Genomic DNA, 13,761 nt, shown 5'->3' with positions numbered 1-13,761 from the left:
TCAGCTTTGAATTTGGTAATACTAGGATAAAGGATGTTCAGGTGGGAAGTTTTATAGGCAGTTGGAGAAATGGAACTGGAATAAGATTAGAGGAAGAAAGTTTGGAGTAATCAGTTCAGAGGCAGTAGTTTTAGTCTTGAGAATGAATGAGCTTTGCAAGGACATGAGCCAGATGAGTGACTGTGTGGCAGTGATAATAGAGAAAAGAACAGAGGACTAATGCAAGGGTGGTTTGTTAAGGAACATCCACGGGGAAGAGAGGGAGAAGTGCCCTAGACGCAGTCAGAGATAGCTGGAAGAAAACCAAGTGGGTACCACAGAGCCGCTTAACCAAAATCAGTCTTGGGGTTTTAAGACTGAGTGAGAGGTAGAGTAGAATGAGCATGATTTTTGAAGTTTGAGATGGGGAGGGATCTTAATTGTAAGGATCTATAACATCTATATTTTTTAATGTAGTGCCTGGATTGATGTTTGATTCTTGATTACATTGCTTGGCGTTACATTTTACATTCATTTGCAAACTACTTTTTAATTCAAAGAATTCTAATGATTTCCTTACATATATTGTAATGAAATGTTTGCTCTCTTACAGGTAGAGCTGAATAAAGAAGAAGTAAAACGTCTCATTGCTGAGGCAAAGGAGAAATTGCAGTAAGTTTAGGACCAGATGAAATCTACACCTTAAATAATGATGACGAGGTGGTCTTGTTATTGGAAGGTACCATTTGGGTGATTCTCTTTTTCTTTTTGTGCTGATAGAGAAGAAGGTGGCAGTGATGAAGAGGAGACAGGCAGTCCTTCAGAAGATGGCATGCAGAGTGCACGCACCCAGGCACGCCCAAGAGAGCCCCTGGAGGATGGTGAAGCGGAGGATGACAGGACCCTCAATGATGATGAGCTGGCCGAGTACGACTTAGATAAATACGATGAGGAAGATGACCCAGGTTAGAGTTTATCCACTTCTGGTTTGTAAGTATAAGCTCAGTGCGTTGGATCATGTTTGTGGTGTTCCAAAGCTTTACTTTGAGATTTTATTATTCCTGACATCAGTAAGATAATCTGGTCGAAGACTTGGGCAGAGAGCATGATTCCTAGACTAGTTTAGAGGATAAGCTCTAACCCACCAATCTAAGATATAAATCTAGGATCTAAAAAAAAAAGTACTGTGTATTTTATTACGTCTGTCAGGTTTAATAATCTGTAACCTGCTTGTGAGTCCTTTTATGCAGTTGTGCTGTGGTGTGCTCGAACTTATATCCATATACCTTTTCCTCAACTGCAGTCAGTTTTCTCAGAATACAGAAGTCCCTCCTTATCCACGGTTTTGCTTTCTTTGGTTTCAGTTAGCCGTAGTCAACTGCAGTCTGAAAATGAGTGAGTAAAGTACAGTATTTTGAGAGAGATGACTTCCACATAACTTTTATTACAGTATATTATAACTATTTGATTCCTAGGTAAGTATAGGAAAAAAACAATGTATATAAGGTTTGATACTAACTGCAGTTTTAGACAACCACTGGGGGTCTTGGAATGTATCCCCCATGCATAAGGGGGGACTACTGTAAGCATTTTGAGACACTATTGTTGGAGATGATTAGAAAAAGAGGCCGGGTGCGGTTGCTCATGCCTGTAATCCCAGCACTTTGGGAGGCTGAGGCAGCTGTATTACTTGAGGTCAGGAGTTCAAGACCAGCCTGGCCAACATGGCAAAACCCTGTCTCTACTAAAAATTAGCCAGGTGTGGTGGAAGGCCCCTGTAATCCCGGCTCTTTAGGAGGCTGAGGCAGGAGAATCGCTTGAACCTGGGAGGTGGAAGTTGCAGTGAGCCAAGATTGTGTCACTGCACTCCAGACTAGGTGACACAGTGAGACTCTATCTCAATAAGAAAAAATCATGGGTGGGAAGAGAAAAAGGAAGCAGAGCAGAAGACAGATTAGAAGTAGAAGGTTGTAGAGAAAGCCTTGGGTGGGAATAAAGTGAGCTGCAATAACAACAATATTGCTCTTCTGGGGAAAGTAAGTATAAAGATTAATGGGCTGGGTGCGGTGGCTCACGCCTATAATCCTAGCACTTTGGGAGGCTGAGGTGGGCAGATCACCTGAGGTCAGGCATTTGAGACCAGCCTGGCCAAAATGGTGAAACCCCATCTGTACTAAAAATACCAAAATTAGCTGGGTGTGGTGGCATGAACCTGTAATTCTAGCTAATTGGTAGGCTGAGGCAGGAGAATCTCTTGAACTCAGGAGGTGGAGTTTGCGGTGCACTGAGATTGAACTAGTGCACTCCAGCTTGGGCCACAGAGTGAGACCCTGTCTCAAAAAAAAAAAAAAGATAACTGGAAAAGGGGCTGACAAAAGCTGGATAAGCTCTCTTTGTTTCTTTTGGAATGTGCTACCCTAGGTGGCACTAACCCCAAATCTTAGGGTTTGAGAAACAGGCATTTGGCACACTGAGTAGGTGAAATAAGTTATTTATTTAACTTGTAAATCCTAGTTAGTCTGCATATCTGGAAGCTGAAGAGACTCTTGACAGCTAGAATCAGCTACTCCCAAGTTATAAAATGTAGATGATCTGAAACAAAAATTAACCCTTAGTACAAATGTTATCTGCTACAAAGTAAAATCACAGTTACCTGTTAAATCACAACTACCTGTTACATTGATGGTTGAAATACTACATAAGAAAGTCATAGCAGAGCTGAGGATGGTGGCTTATGTCTGTAATCCCAGCTACATGAGGGGCTTAGGCAGCAGGATTGCCCGAGCCCAGGAGTTCAAGGCTGCAGTGAACTATGATCACGACACTGCACTCCATCCTGGACAACAGAGTGAGACTCCATGTCTAAATAATAAAAGTTTAAAAAAGTCTTACAGCAATTATAATTAGGCACTTAAAAATGACCGTATCTGAGGAAAAATAATATACTTTCGAGGATTCAATTTGAAAAACTCCAGAGATGGGGAGAGGGAGGGCTGAAAATGACATTGAGAAAATAATGTGAATTGTTAAAGTGAGGTGATACAAGGTTCGTGATGCCCTCTCTACTTCTATTCATTTTTCAAAAATTCTATAGCTGGGTATGGTGGCTCATGCCTGTAATCCCAGTACTTTGGGAGGCCGAGGCGGGCGGATCACGAGGTCAGGCCTTTGAGACCAGCCTGGCCAATATGATGAAACCCTATCTCTACTAAAAGTACAAAAATTAGCTGGGTGTGGTGGTGCATGCCTGTAGTCCCAGTTACTTGGGAGGCTACCCAGGAGCAGAGGTTGCAGTGAGCCGAGATCTTGCCACTGCACTCCAGCCTGGGTGACAAAGCGAGAGACTCTGTCTCAAAAAAAAAAAATTCTATAATACAAAGTTTTAAAATCAGACACGCACGGGTTGATGGTGAGCACTGTGGGGTATCTGGAAGAGCAGTGTGGTTGGAGTGCGTGAAGAATAGGACATGAGACGTGGTCTGTGTTGAACACAGGACAATCAGTAAACAATGGACGGGCAATGAGAAATGAGAAAGTAGGTTCTGCATGGAGATGGGATTAACCAAAGTCAATCAGCAGACTTGGCCTGAATGCCTCAGGCAGGCATATTTGAGGACTGTAGATAACTTTGCAGAGGTAGACCTGAGCCAAGTAAGAGGAAAATGTTGTGGTCTGTGACAAACTATAGGAAGCCTTTAGTGCCAGAGCAATGTTGAGCTTGGCCCAATGTGTGTTATGGGGAGAGGAAGAGCCTAGAAGAAGACCCAAAGGAGGGAAATGCTTGGTAAGTTGATCTGCATGAATGAAACAGAGAAGGTGGATGGGGAGTTGCTGTGAAGTCTGGAAGAAAGACTTATTAGGCCCCAGTAAACAGAATACCAGGCTTAGCAATCTGTGTGTTCTCTGTGTGGGAGGAAATCATTAAAGGTTTTTGAGCATGGAACACATGATAATTGAACATGCACTTTAGGAAGTTAACTCGGGCAGCAGTGGAGAATAGGTTGGGAGATAGGGTGAATCTCTTTAGAGGAGCAGAAACTTAAGATAAATTAGGCCAGAAGCAATGAGGGCCTGGCTTGGGGCACTAGGAATGAGGAGGAGGACAGGGAAGAAAGGGGTTGCAGAGGTAGCTGGGAGTTTTGCATCATCCTGGTGGATGAACTTTCTTCCAGAATTGGTACCTCTAGTTTCCATCTTATTATCGCTAGTGTACCTCTTTTCCTTCAGACAAGAAGTAACCCTGATTTTTTTTTACTCCATCTATATTGAATTTTATTGTCATTTATCCATTTTTCCATCTAGATGTTTATTCCTCTTTTTTCCTCATTCCCTTGGTCATCTGTCCTGTGGGTTACTATTAACCTCATTTTTCTTTATCTGCAGTACTTAGAAAGGAATCATTACCTCCGTTTACACATAGCTGGTGAAAGTGCTTAGTTTTGACCACTCTCTGGCTCTAAAGCCTTTATTCTTTTCACTGCATCTTTTCTATAGATACAGTCCAGCAGAGGATAGTTTTTTCCATTTGACTCTGGGTTGTGGACTCCAACCTCGTTAGGGACAGAGTGCTGTGAATTTACAGAGAAACAAAGAGCTAACCCAGCCTGGAGAGACGGCATTGAGAATCAGTTCTTTCTCAGGTAGCAGAAATTGCTTTCTCTGTTGCATATCAGATGTTTAAGACCTATCAGTCCTGCCTCCTTAAAGTGGCTTCCTCTAACAATTTAGTGTATCTTCCTTTTCCTGAGTTATCCTTTGTTACCCTTGTAGATGTGCCATAAAAGAATAATTTCATTTTCAAGTAAGTTAGTAGAAAACAGTATTTCTTGTGCATATTTTTCATATGCTAATAAGGTCTGTGGGCTATCAGCAGTTCTGAGAACATGTGCAGTAATGCATCCTGGTTAATTTTTTGATAGCCGTCCTTTCTCAATTGTTTTGACCAGGCAGTCCTTATTTATTGTGTTGATTTCATGTTTCAGGGTCATTTTACTTCCAGGTCCTCAAGACTCCCTCTCTGTAGCACCTTCAGTCATGATTGCAAGGAGCTAGAGAATCTCAAGAGAGTTCTAATATTTTCTAAAAGGGTCTAATGCTCTGATACAATTCTTTATATGAAGATCGTGAATTCCGAGACTATCCAAAATGCAAAGATCAAATACAAATAGCTTTTAAATTCCTGCTGCTTCTTACGTAGTTTTTTTCCCAACTCTAGATGATCCAGAATTAGTTATAGATGGTTGCATCTAAGTCCAAGAATGGATGTCACAGAAAAAATGTTTTTGTCAAGATGACTATTTTATTCATTTTAATTTATCAATTTTTCTTACAGATGCTGAGACTCTTGGTGAATCTCTCTTGGGTCTTACAGTCTACGGGAGTAATGACCAGGATCCTTACGTTACTCTGAAAGATACGGTAAATATTTACATTGTTTTTCTAATTATGCTCTTAAGTGTTTGAAAAACCTTACTGACTCTCTTGTTCTAGCCGATGACTTTTTTTTCCTCTCACTTAGGAACAATATGAACGTGAAGATTTCTTGATTAAGCCCAGTGATAATCTCATAGTTTGTGGCCGAGCTGAACAAGACCAGTGCAATTTAGAGGTGCATGGTAAGTGATAAATCCCTTACTACAAGATTTTCTAAGTGATGGTAAAATAATAAATGAAATAGTTACTGTTTCATTTTTAGGTGCCAAATCCTATATTTAAGTTGGTTACATAGTTAAACTTTACATAGGTGGCTAATTTCTTGTTTATTGTTCTGGGGGCATGTATAGTCCAGTAGATACTTTGGTATCTGAATTTTTTATGGAAATAAGTCCCCTGGAAATTTTTCATAGGAGTAATTGCATGAGCCCAGGAGTTTGAGACCAGCCTGGGCAACATAGTGAGACTGTCTCTACAAAAATTTTTTAAAATTAGCTGGACCTGGGGGCACATGCCTGTAATCCCAGCTACTTGAGGACTAGGGAGGCTAACTCGGGAGGATCACTTGAGCCCATGAGTTCTAGGCTGCAGTGAGCCTGTGTTTGCTCCACTGTACTCTAGCCTGGGTGACAAAGCCTATCGCTGTGAGAAGAAAAGAAAAATGTATAATTCTATTTCCTTGAGTTAATAACTTCTCACTTGGTTTTTTACTCCTAATTTTTTTTCTGGCCACTTTTTCTTTATGTGGATTATACTGGATGGACAGATTTTTCTCATGTTTTTAAAATAGAGTTATTTCAGATATTTCCCCTTTGCAAAACGTTTTATTTTCCTCATAATAATTCAACATAAAAGGCCACATTTCTCTTTTGGAACCAAATCATCTTGGTTGTCCTTCCCACTTCAAGGAATATTTGTATCAAAGCCAGAAGTGAATGCTTTGCAGTAATCAGAAGTAGGCATGAAAATAGGAATTTTTAAATAATACTTTTAAATGTTGCTATTTTTGATTTAATAAATGTTGATTAAATGGCTTACCTCACACTTGGGTGATTTTAATGTAAAATGTATTTTTTATATCCTAAAAGTAGACTTCCACAATGTCTGGAGCACTCTCCCTATGTTTTGTTTTTTGTTTTTTTTTATTGCATTTTAGGTTTTGGGGTACATGTGAAAAACATGCAAGGTTGTTGCATAGGTGCATACGTGGCAGTGTGATTTGCTGCCTTCCTCCCCTTCACCTATATCTCACATTTCTCCCCATGCTATCCCTCCCCAACTCCCCACCCCTCCGCTGTCCCCCCAACTCCCCCCCAACAGACCCCAGTGTATAGTGCTCCCCTCCCTGTGTCCATGTGTTCTCATTGTTCAACACCCGCCTATGAGTGAGAACATGTGGTGTTTGATTTTGTGTTCTTGTGTCAGTTTGCTGAGAATGATGGTTTCCAGGTTCATCCATGTCCCTACAAAGGATGCGAACTCATCGTTTTTGATGACTGCATAATATTCCATGGTGTATATGTGCCACATTTTTCCTGTCCAGTCTATCATCGATGGGCATTTGGGTTGGTTCCAGGTCTTTGCTATTGTAAACTGTGCTGCAATGAACATTCGTGTGCATGTGTCCTTATAGTAGAACGATTTATAATCCTTTGGATATATACCCAGTAATGGGATTGCTGGGTCAAATGGAATTTCTATTTCTAGGTCCTTGAGGAATCACCACACTGTTTTCCACAATGGTTGAACTAATTTACACTCCCACCAACAGTGTAAAAGTGTTCCTATTTCTCCACATCCTCTCCAGCATCTGTTGTCTCCAGATTTTTTAATGATCGTTATTCTAACTGGCGTGAGATGGTATCTCAATGTAGTTTTGATTTGCATTTCTCTAATAACCAGTGATGATGAGCATTTTTTCATATGCTTGTTGGCCTCATGTATGTCTTCTTTTGTAAAGTATCTGTTCATATCCTTCACCCATTTTTGAATGGGCTTGTGTTTTTTTTTCTTGTAAATCTGTTTTAGCTCATTGTAAATTCTGGATATCAGCCCTTTGTCAGACGGGTAGGCTGCAAAAATTTTTGCCATTCTGTTGGTTGCCAAGTCACTATTGACTGTTTCTTTCGCTGTGCAGAAGCTGTGGAGTTTGATTAGGTCCCATTTGTCTATTTTGGCTTTTGTTGCCAATGCTTTTGGTGTTTTCGTCATAAAGTCCTTGCCTACGCCTATGTCCTGAATGGTTTTGCCTAGGTTTTCTTCTAGGGTTTTTATGGTGTTAGGTCTATGTTTAAGTCTTTAATCCATCTGGAGTCAATTTTAGTGTAAGTCAGGAAGGGGTCGAGTTTCTGCTTTCTGCATATGGCTAGCCAGTTTTCCCAACACCACTTATTGAACAGGGATTCCTTTCCCCATTGCTTGTTTTTGTCAGGTTTGTCAAATATTGGGTGGTTGTAGATATGTTGTGTCGCCTCCGACGCCTCTGTTCTGTTCCGTTGGTCTATATCTCTGTTTTGGTACCAGTACCATGCTGTTTTGATTACTGTAGCCTTGTAGTATAGTTTGATGTCCGGTAGTGTGATGCCTCCCGCTTTGTTCTTTTTGCTTAGAATTGACTTGGCTATGCGGGCTCTCTTTTGGTTCCATATGAAGTTTAAGGTGTTTTTTTCCAGTTCTGTGAAGAAGGTTATTGGTAGCTTGATGGGGACAGCGTTGAATCTGTAAATTACTTTGGGCAGTATGGCCATTTTCACGACATTGATTCTTCCTAACCGTGAACATGGAATGTTTCTCCATCTCTTTGTGTCCTCTCTTATTTCGTTGAGCAGTGGTTTGTAGTTCTCCTTGAAGAGGTCCTTTATGTTCCTTGTTAGTTGTATTCTTAGATATTTTATTCTCTTTGTAGCAATTGTGAATGGCAGTTTGTTCTTGATTTGGCTCTCTTTAAGTCTGTTATTGGTGTATAGGAATGCTTGTGATTTTTGCACATTGATTTTGTATCCTGGGACTTTGCTGAAGTTGCTTATCAGTTTCAGGAGATTTTGGGCTGAGATGATGGGGTCTTCTAGATATACAATCATGTCGTCTGCAAATAGAGACAATTTGACTTCCTCCTTTCCTAATTGAATACCCTTTATTTCTTTTTCTTGCCTGATTGCTCTGGCTAGAACTTCCAGTACTATATTGAATAGGAGTGGTGAGAGAGGGCATCCTTTTCTAGTGCCACATTTCAAAGGGAATGCTTCCAGTTTTTGCCCATTCAGTATGATATTGGCTGTTGGTTTGTCGTAAATAGCTTTTATTATTTTGAGATACGTTCCGTCAATACCTAGTTTATTGAGAGTTTTTAGCATAAAGGGCTGTTGAATTTTGTCGAAGGCCTTCTCTGCATCAATTGAGATAATCATGTGGTTTTTGTCTTTGGTTCTGTTTATGTGGTGAATTACATTTATAGACTTGCGTATATTGAACCATCCTTGCATCGCCGGGATGAATCCTACTTGATCATGGTGGATAAGCTTTTTGATGTGCTGTTGCAGTTGGCTTGCCAGTATTTTATTGAAGATTTTTGCATCTATGTTCATCATGGATATTGGCCTGTAGTTTTCTTTTCTTGTTGAGTCTCTGCCGGGTTTTGGTATTAGGATGATGTTGGTCTCATAAAATGATTTGGGAAGGATTCCCTCTCTTTGGATTATTTGGAATAGTTTCAGTAGGAATGGTACCAGTTCCTCTTTGTATGTCTGGTAGAATTCAGCTGTGAACCCATCTGGACCTGGGCTTTTTTTGGGTGGTAGGCTTTTAATTGCTGCCTCGACTTCAGACCTTGTTACTGGTCTATTCAGGGTTTCGACTACTTCCTGGTTTAGGCTTGGGAGGAGGCAACTGTCCAGGAATTTATCCATTTCTTCCCAGTTTTCTAGTTTATGTGCATAGAGTTGCTTGTAATAATCTCTGATGATGGTTTGAATTTCTGTGGAATCTGTGGTGATATCCCCTTTCTCATTTTTTATTGCATCTATTTGGTTATTCTCTCTTTTCTTTTTTATTAGTCTGGCTAGTGGTCTGTCTATTTTGTTGATCTTTTCAATAAACCAGCTCCTGGATTTATTGATTTTTTTGTAGGGTTTTTCGTGTCTATATCTCCTTCAATTCTGCTTTGATCTTAGTTATTTCTTGCCTTCTGCTAGGTTTTGAGTTTTTTTGATCTTGCTCCTCTAGCTCTTTCAATTTTGACGATAGGGTGTCAATTTTAGATCTCTCCTTTCTTCTCATGTGGGCACTTATTGCTATATATTTTCCTCTAGAGACTGCTTTAAATGTGTCCCAGAGATTCTGGTATGTGGTGTCTTCATTCTCATTGGTTTCGAAGAACATCTTTATTTCTGCCTTCATTTCAGTGTTTATCCAGTCAACATACAGGAGAAAGTTGTTCATTTTCCATGAAGCTGTGCGGTTCTGGGTTGGTTTCTGAATTCTGAGTTCTAACTTGATTGCACTGTGGTCTGAGAGACTGTTTGTTATGGTTTCCGTTCTTTTGCATTTGCTGAGGAGTGATTTACTTCCAATTATGTGGTCAATTTTAGAGTAGGTGTGATGTGGTGCTGAGAAGAATGTATATTCTGTGGATTTGGAGTGGAGAGTTCTGTAAATGTCTATTAGGTTTGCTTGTTCCAGGTCCGAGTTCAAGTCCTGGATATCCTTGTTAATTTTCTGTCACGTTGATCTGTCTAATATTGACAATGGGGTGTTGAAGTCTCCCACTATTATTGTGTGGGAGTCTAGGTCTCTTTGTAATTCTTTAAGAACTTGCCTTATGTATTTGGGTGCTCCTGTATTAGGTGCATATATATTTAGGATTGTTAGCTCTTCTTGTTGCATTGATCCTTTTACCATTATATAATGTCCTTCTTTGTCTCTTTTGATCTTTGTTGCTTTAAAGTCTATTTTATCAGAGATGAGAATTGCCACTCCTGCTTTTTTGTTGCTCTCCGTTTGCTTGGTAAATCTTCCTCCATCCCTTTATTTTGAGCCTTTGTGTATCCTTGCATGTGAGATGGGTTTCCTGGATACAGCACACTGATGGGTTTTGGCTTTTTATCCAATTTGCCGGTCTGTGTCTTTTGATTGGGGCATTTAGTCCGTTTACATTTAGGGTTAATATTGTTATGTGTGAATTTGATCCTGTCATTTTGATGCTAGCTGGCTGTTTTGCCCATTGGTTGATGCAGATTCTTCATTGTGTTGATGCTCTTTACCATTTCGTGTGTTTTTGGAGTGGCTGGTTCTGGTTGTTCTTTTCTATGTCTAGTGCCTCCTTCAGGAGCTCTTGTAAAGCTGGTCTGGTGGTGATGAAATCTGTGAGTACTTGCTTGTTCACAAAGGATTTTATTTTTCCTTCACTTATGAAGCTTAGTTTGACTGGATATGAAATTCTGGGTTGAAAGTTCTTTTCTTTAAGGATGTTGAATATCGGCCCCCACTCTCTTCTGGCCTGTAGGGTTTCTGCTGAGAGATCTGCTGTGAGTCTGATGGGCTTCCCTTTGTGGGTAACCTGACCTTTCTTTCTGGCTGCCCTTAGTATTTTCTCCTTCATTTCAACCCTGGTGAATCTGATGTTTATGTGCCTCGGGGTTGCTCTTCTTGAGGAATATCTTTGTGGTGTGCTCTGTATTTCCTGGACTTGAATATTGGCCTGCCTTGCTAGGTTGGGGAAGTTTTCCTGGATAATATCCTGGAGAGTATTTTCCAGCTTGGATGCATTCTCTTCGTCACATTCAGGTACCCCTATCAAACGTAGATTAGGTCTTTTCACATAGTCCCATATTTCTTGTTGACTTTGTTCTTTCCTTTTTACCCTGTTTTCTCTAATCTTGCCTTCTCGTTTTATTTCATTGAGTTGATCTTCTACCTCTGATATCCTTTCTTCTGCTTGGTCAATTCGGCTGTTGAAACTTGTGCATGCTTCGCAAAGTTCTCGTGTTGTGTTTTTCACCTCCATCAGTTCACTCATACTCCTCTAAGTTGTCCATTCTCGTTAGCATTTTGTCAAGTCTTTTTTCAAGGTTCCTAGTTTCTTTGCATTGGGTTAGAGCATGTTCTTTTAGCTCACGAAAGTTTCTTATTATCCACTTTCTGAAAGCTGATTCTGTCATTTCATCACACTCATTCTCCATCCAGTCTTGCTCCCTTGCTGGTGGGGAGTTGTGCTCCCTTGTAGGAGGAGAAGTGTTCTGATTTTGGGTGTTTTCATCCTTTTTGCGCTGGTTTCTTCCCATCTTTGTGGATTTATTCGCCTATCAACTTTGTAGTTGCTGTCTTTCTGATTTTGGTAATTTTAAGTCTGCAGCAGCAGAACTCATATACCCCCTTTTCTTCCCCCCAAGGTGTTCTGTCCCAGGGAGTTAGGGCTTTATGATTTTCCGCTGTCTTGCTGTTGTTTTCCCTGCCCACAAGGTGGCAGCCTAGTCACACTCAGCCTGCAGAGGCTTCGTTGAGCTGCTGTGGGCTCCGCCCAGCTTCCTTATGAACTTCCCTGCAGTCCTTTTTATATGGGTGCAGTTTGAACTGCTTCCGCTATGTTGGCCCGCCCCTGTAGTGACGGAGTCTCTGTAGTGGTGGGTTGCCTTGGTTACGGCAAATTGCCCTGGGAACTGCAGGGTGTGTCCTGATGGAGAATGCCCCTCCTCCACAGAGCTGGACCAACCCGGGTTCAGTTGTGTTTCCTGTGGCGCTTTCTTTGCCCAGGAATCTCCTGGCTTGACTCCCTGTTTCAGCTCCCCTTGCTGGCTTACAGGGGACTCAGTCTCACTCACTCTGCAGAAGGAGCCGCTGCCCCCTGCCTCAGGGCGCAGGCCAAGCGTCTGCGTCGGTCAAACCAGCGGCGCTGGCGACCCGTGGGGCTCTTCCGCCTGTGAATCTCCTGGTCTGTGGGAAGTAAAAATCCACTGCCCTGTGAGCCGTTGCGTCAGCTGAAGCGGTGGCTCTGAGATTCGTGGTGCGTTTTTGCCCAGGAATCTCCTGGCTTGACTCCCTGTTTCAGCTCCCCTTGCTGGCTTACAGGGTACTCAGTCTCACTCACTCTGCAGAAGGAGCCGCTGCCCCCTGCCTCAGGGCGCAGGCCGAGCAGCCACGCTAGTCAAACCAGCGGCACTGGTGACCTGTGGTGCTCTTCCGCCTGTGAATCTCCTGGTCTGTGGGCAGTAAAAATCCGTCTGGAAATGCAGCGTCCACTCACCCTCTGCGCTTTCTCTCGGAGCTGCAATCCCGAATTCCTCCTAACCGGCCGTCTTGGATCTTCTCCCCTTTTGTTTTTTTTGCCCCTTCCACTGTGCTCATATCTTCAGACGAGTCCATCCTTGCCTAGATACTCTCCTCCTCCAGCAGTCTTCAGATCATCTTGAAACTTTGAAGATTGAAAGAGATTATTAGCCTGCTAAGTCCTTTTGTTATAGGAAATGCAGTGGCACAGTTTGAAAAAATAAAACCCTTAGGCTTAATGTTTATTGGCATCTTCTAGGTTGCCTCATCGCAGCTTCCATTGATTAACTTGGATTTCTGTAACTCTTCAGAATCTTTAAGGTTGCCCGCTGGAAGCCTATAGATTAGGCCCATTTTATCCCGTGGCTCATTGTGATCCTCTTATGCAGTCTTTCTTAAAAAGGTTTTAAATAGCAGGCACTTTAATGTGAAATTATTCTAACTCTTGATATCTTTGAACTTTTACATATTTCAAATGAAAACTACTTGTTTACTTTGCTTTTAAGACCAATTCTAATTCCAAAAATTGAGACCTTATTATAGTTTTTTTGTCATCATTGATTTTTTTTTATGCATTCTTATCTGAGAACTTATAGTCATTCCTTTGAACTCAGGATCAAAGAGGAGCTGAGAAAGAAGTTAAGGCTGTTGTATTTCCAGTTCCTTCTAAGTTAGGTTATTATAGATATATTTTATTATTTGAGTTTGGAAGGAATCTCCAAATTGCCCAGCATATCTGTGCAAGAATAACTTTAAATTTATATTCTAAAACTGATCCAAATATTTATCTCACATGTTAAATGTGAGATATGTTCTAAAGTATTATCACCAATTTTATGTAAAATGTAAGCTGAATACATTGAACATGGTTGAGGGTTTTGTAGGACCACAGTCAATAATTTTGAACAAGAATTCTCTTTATAGAGCTGTGATAGAACATTACACAAATCTGCTAATCCCAGGATCTATTCTAGAAGCAGAGATCTGAGGAATTAAAAATAAAATCCTTAGCTTGTTTTATATTTACCTCTTTTTTAATAAAAAGCATATGGGGAGGGGTTCTGATTAGTGGGTTCTGTTGTGAAATTT

The 13,761-nt window shown here is 41.0% G+C and overlaps 1 protein-coding gene across 1 annotated transcript in view; it reads left to right on the top strand.

Moving 5' to 3' along the window:
- Positions 1-13,761, top strand: part of PWP1 (PWP1 homolog, endonuclein) — a 30,885-nt gene that overhangs the window by 2,205 nt on the left and 14,919 nt on the right. The window contains exons 2-5 of the mRNA XM_012469162.2: positions 593-651; positions 760-944; positions 5,312-5,397; positions 5,498-5,594. Coding sequence (XP_012324585.1) covers positions 593-651; positions 760-944; positions 5,312-5,397; positions 5,498-5,594 — 427 coding nt within the window. The remainder of the gene's footprint in view (positions 1-592; positions 652-759; positions 945-5,311; positions 5,398-5,497; positions 5,595-13,761) is intronic.

The sequence above is a fragment of the Aotus nancymaae genome, unplaced genomic scaffold (genome assembly GCF_030222135.1).
Source record: "Aotus nancymaae isolate 86718 unplaced genomic scaffold, 86718_ANA_hifiasm-v0.15.2.pri h1tg000021l, whole genome shotgun sequence".
NCBI classification, from domain to species: Eukaryota; Metazoa; Chordata; class Mammalia; order Primates; family Aotidae; genus Aotus; species Aotus nancymaae.
The sequence above is the reverse complement of the archived record's forward strand: the minus strand, read 5'-3'. Positions and strand labels throughout refer to the sequence as shown.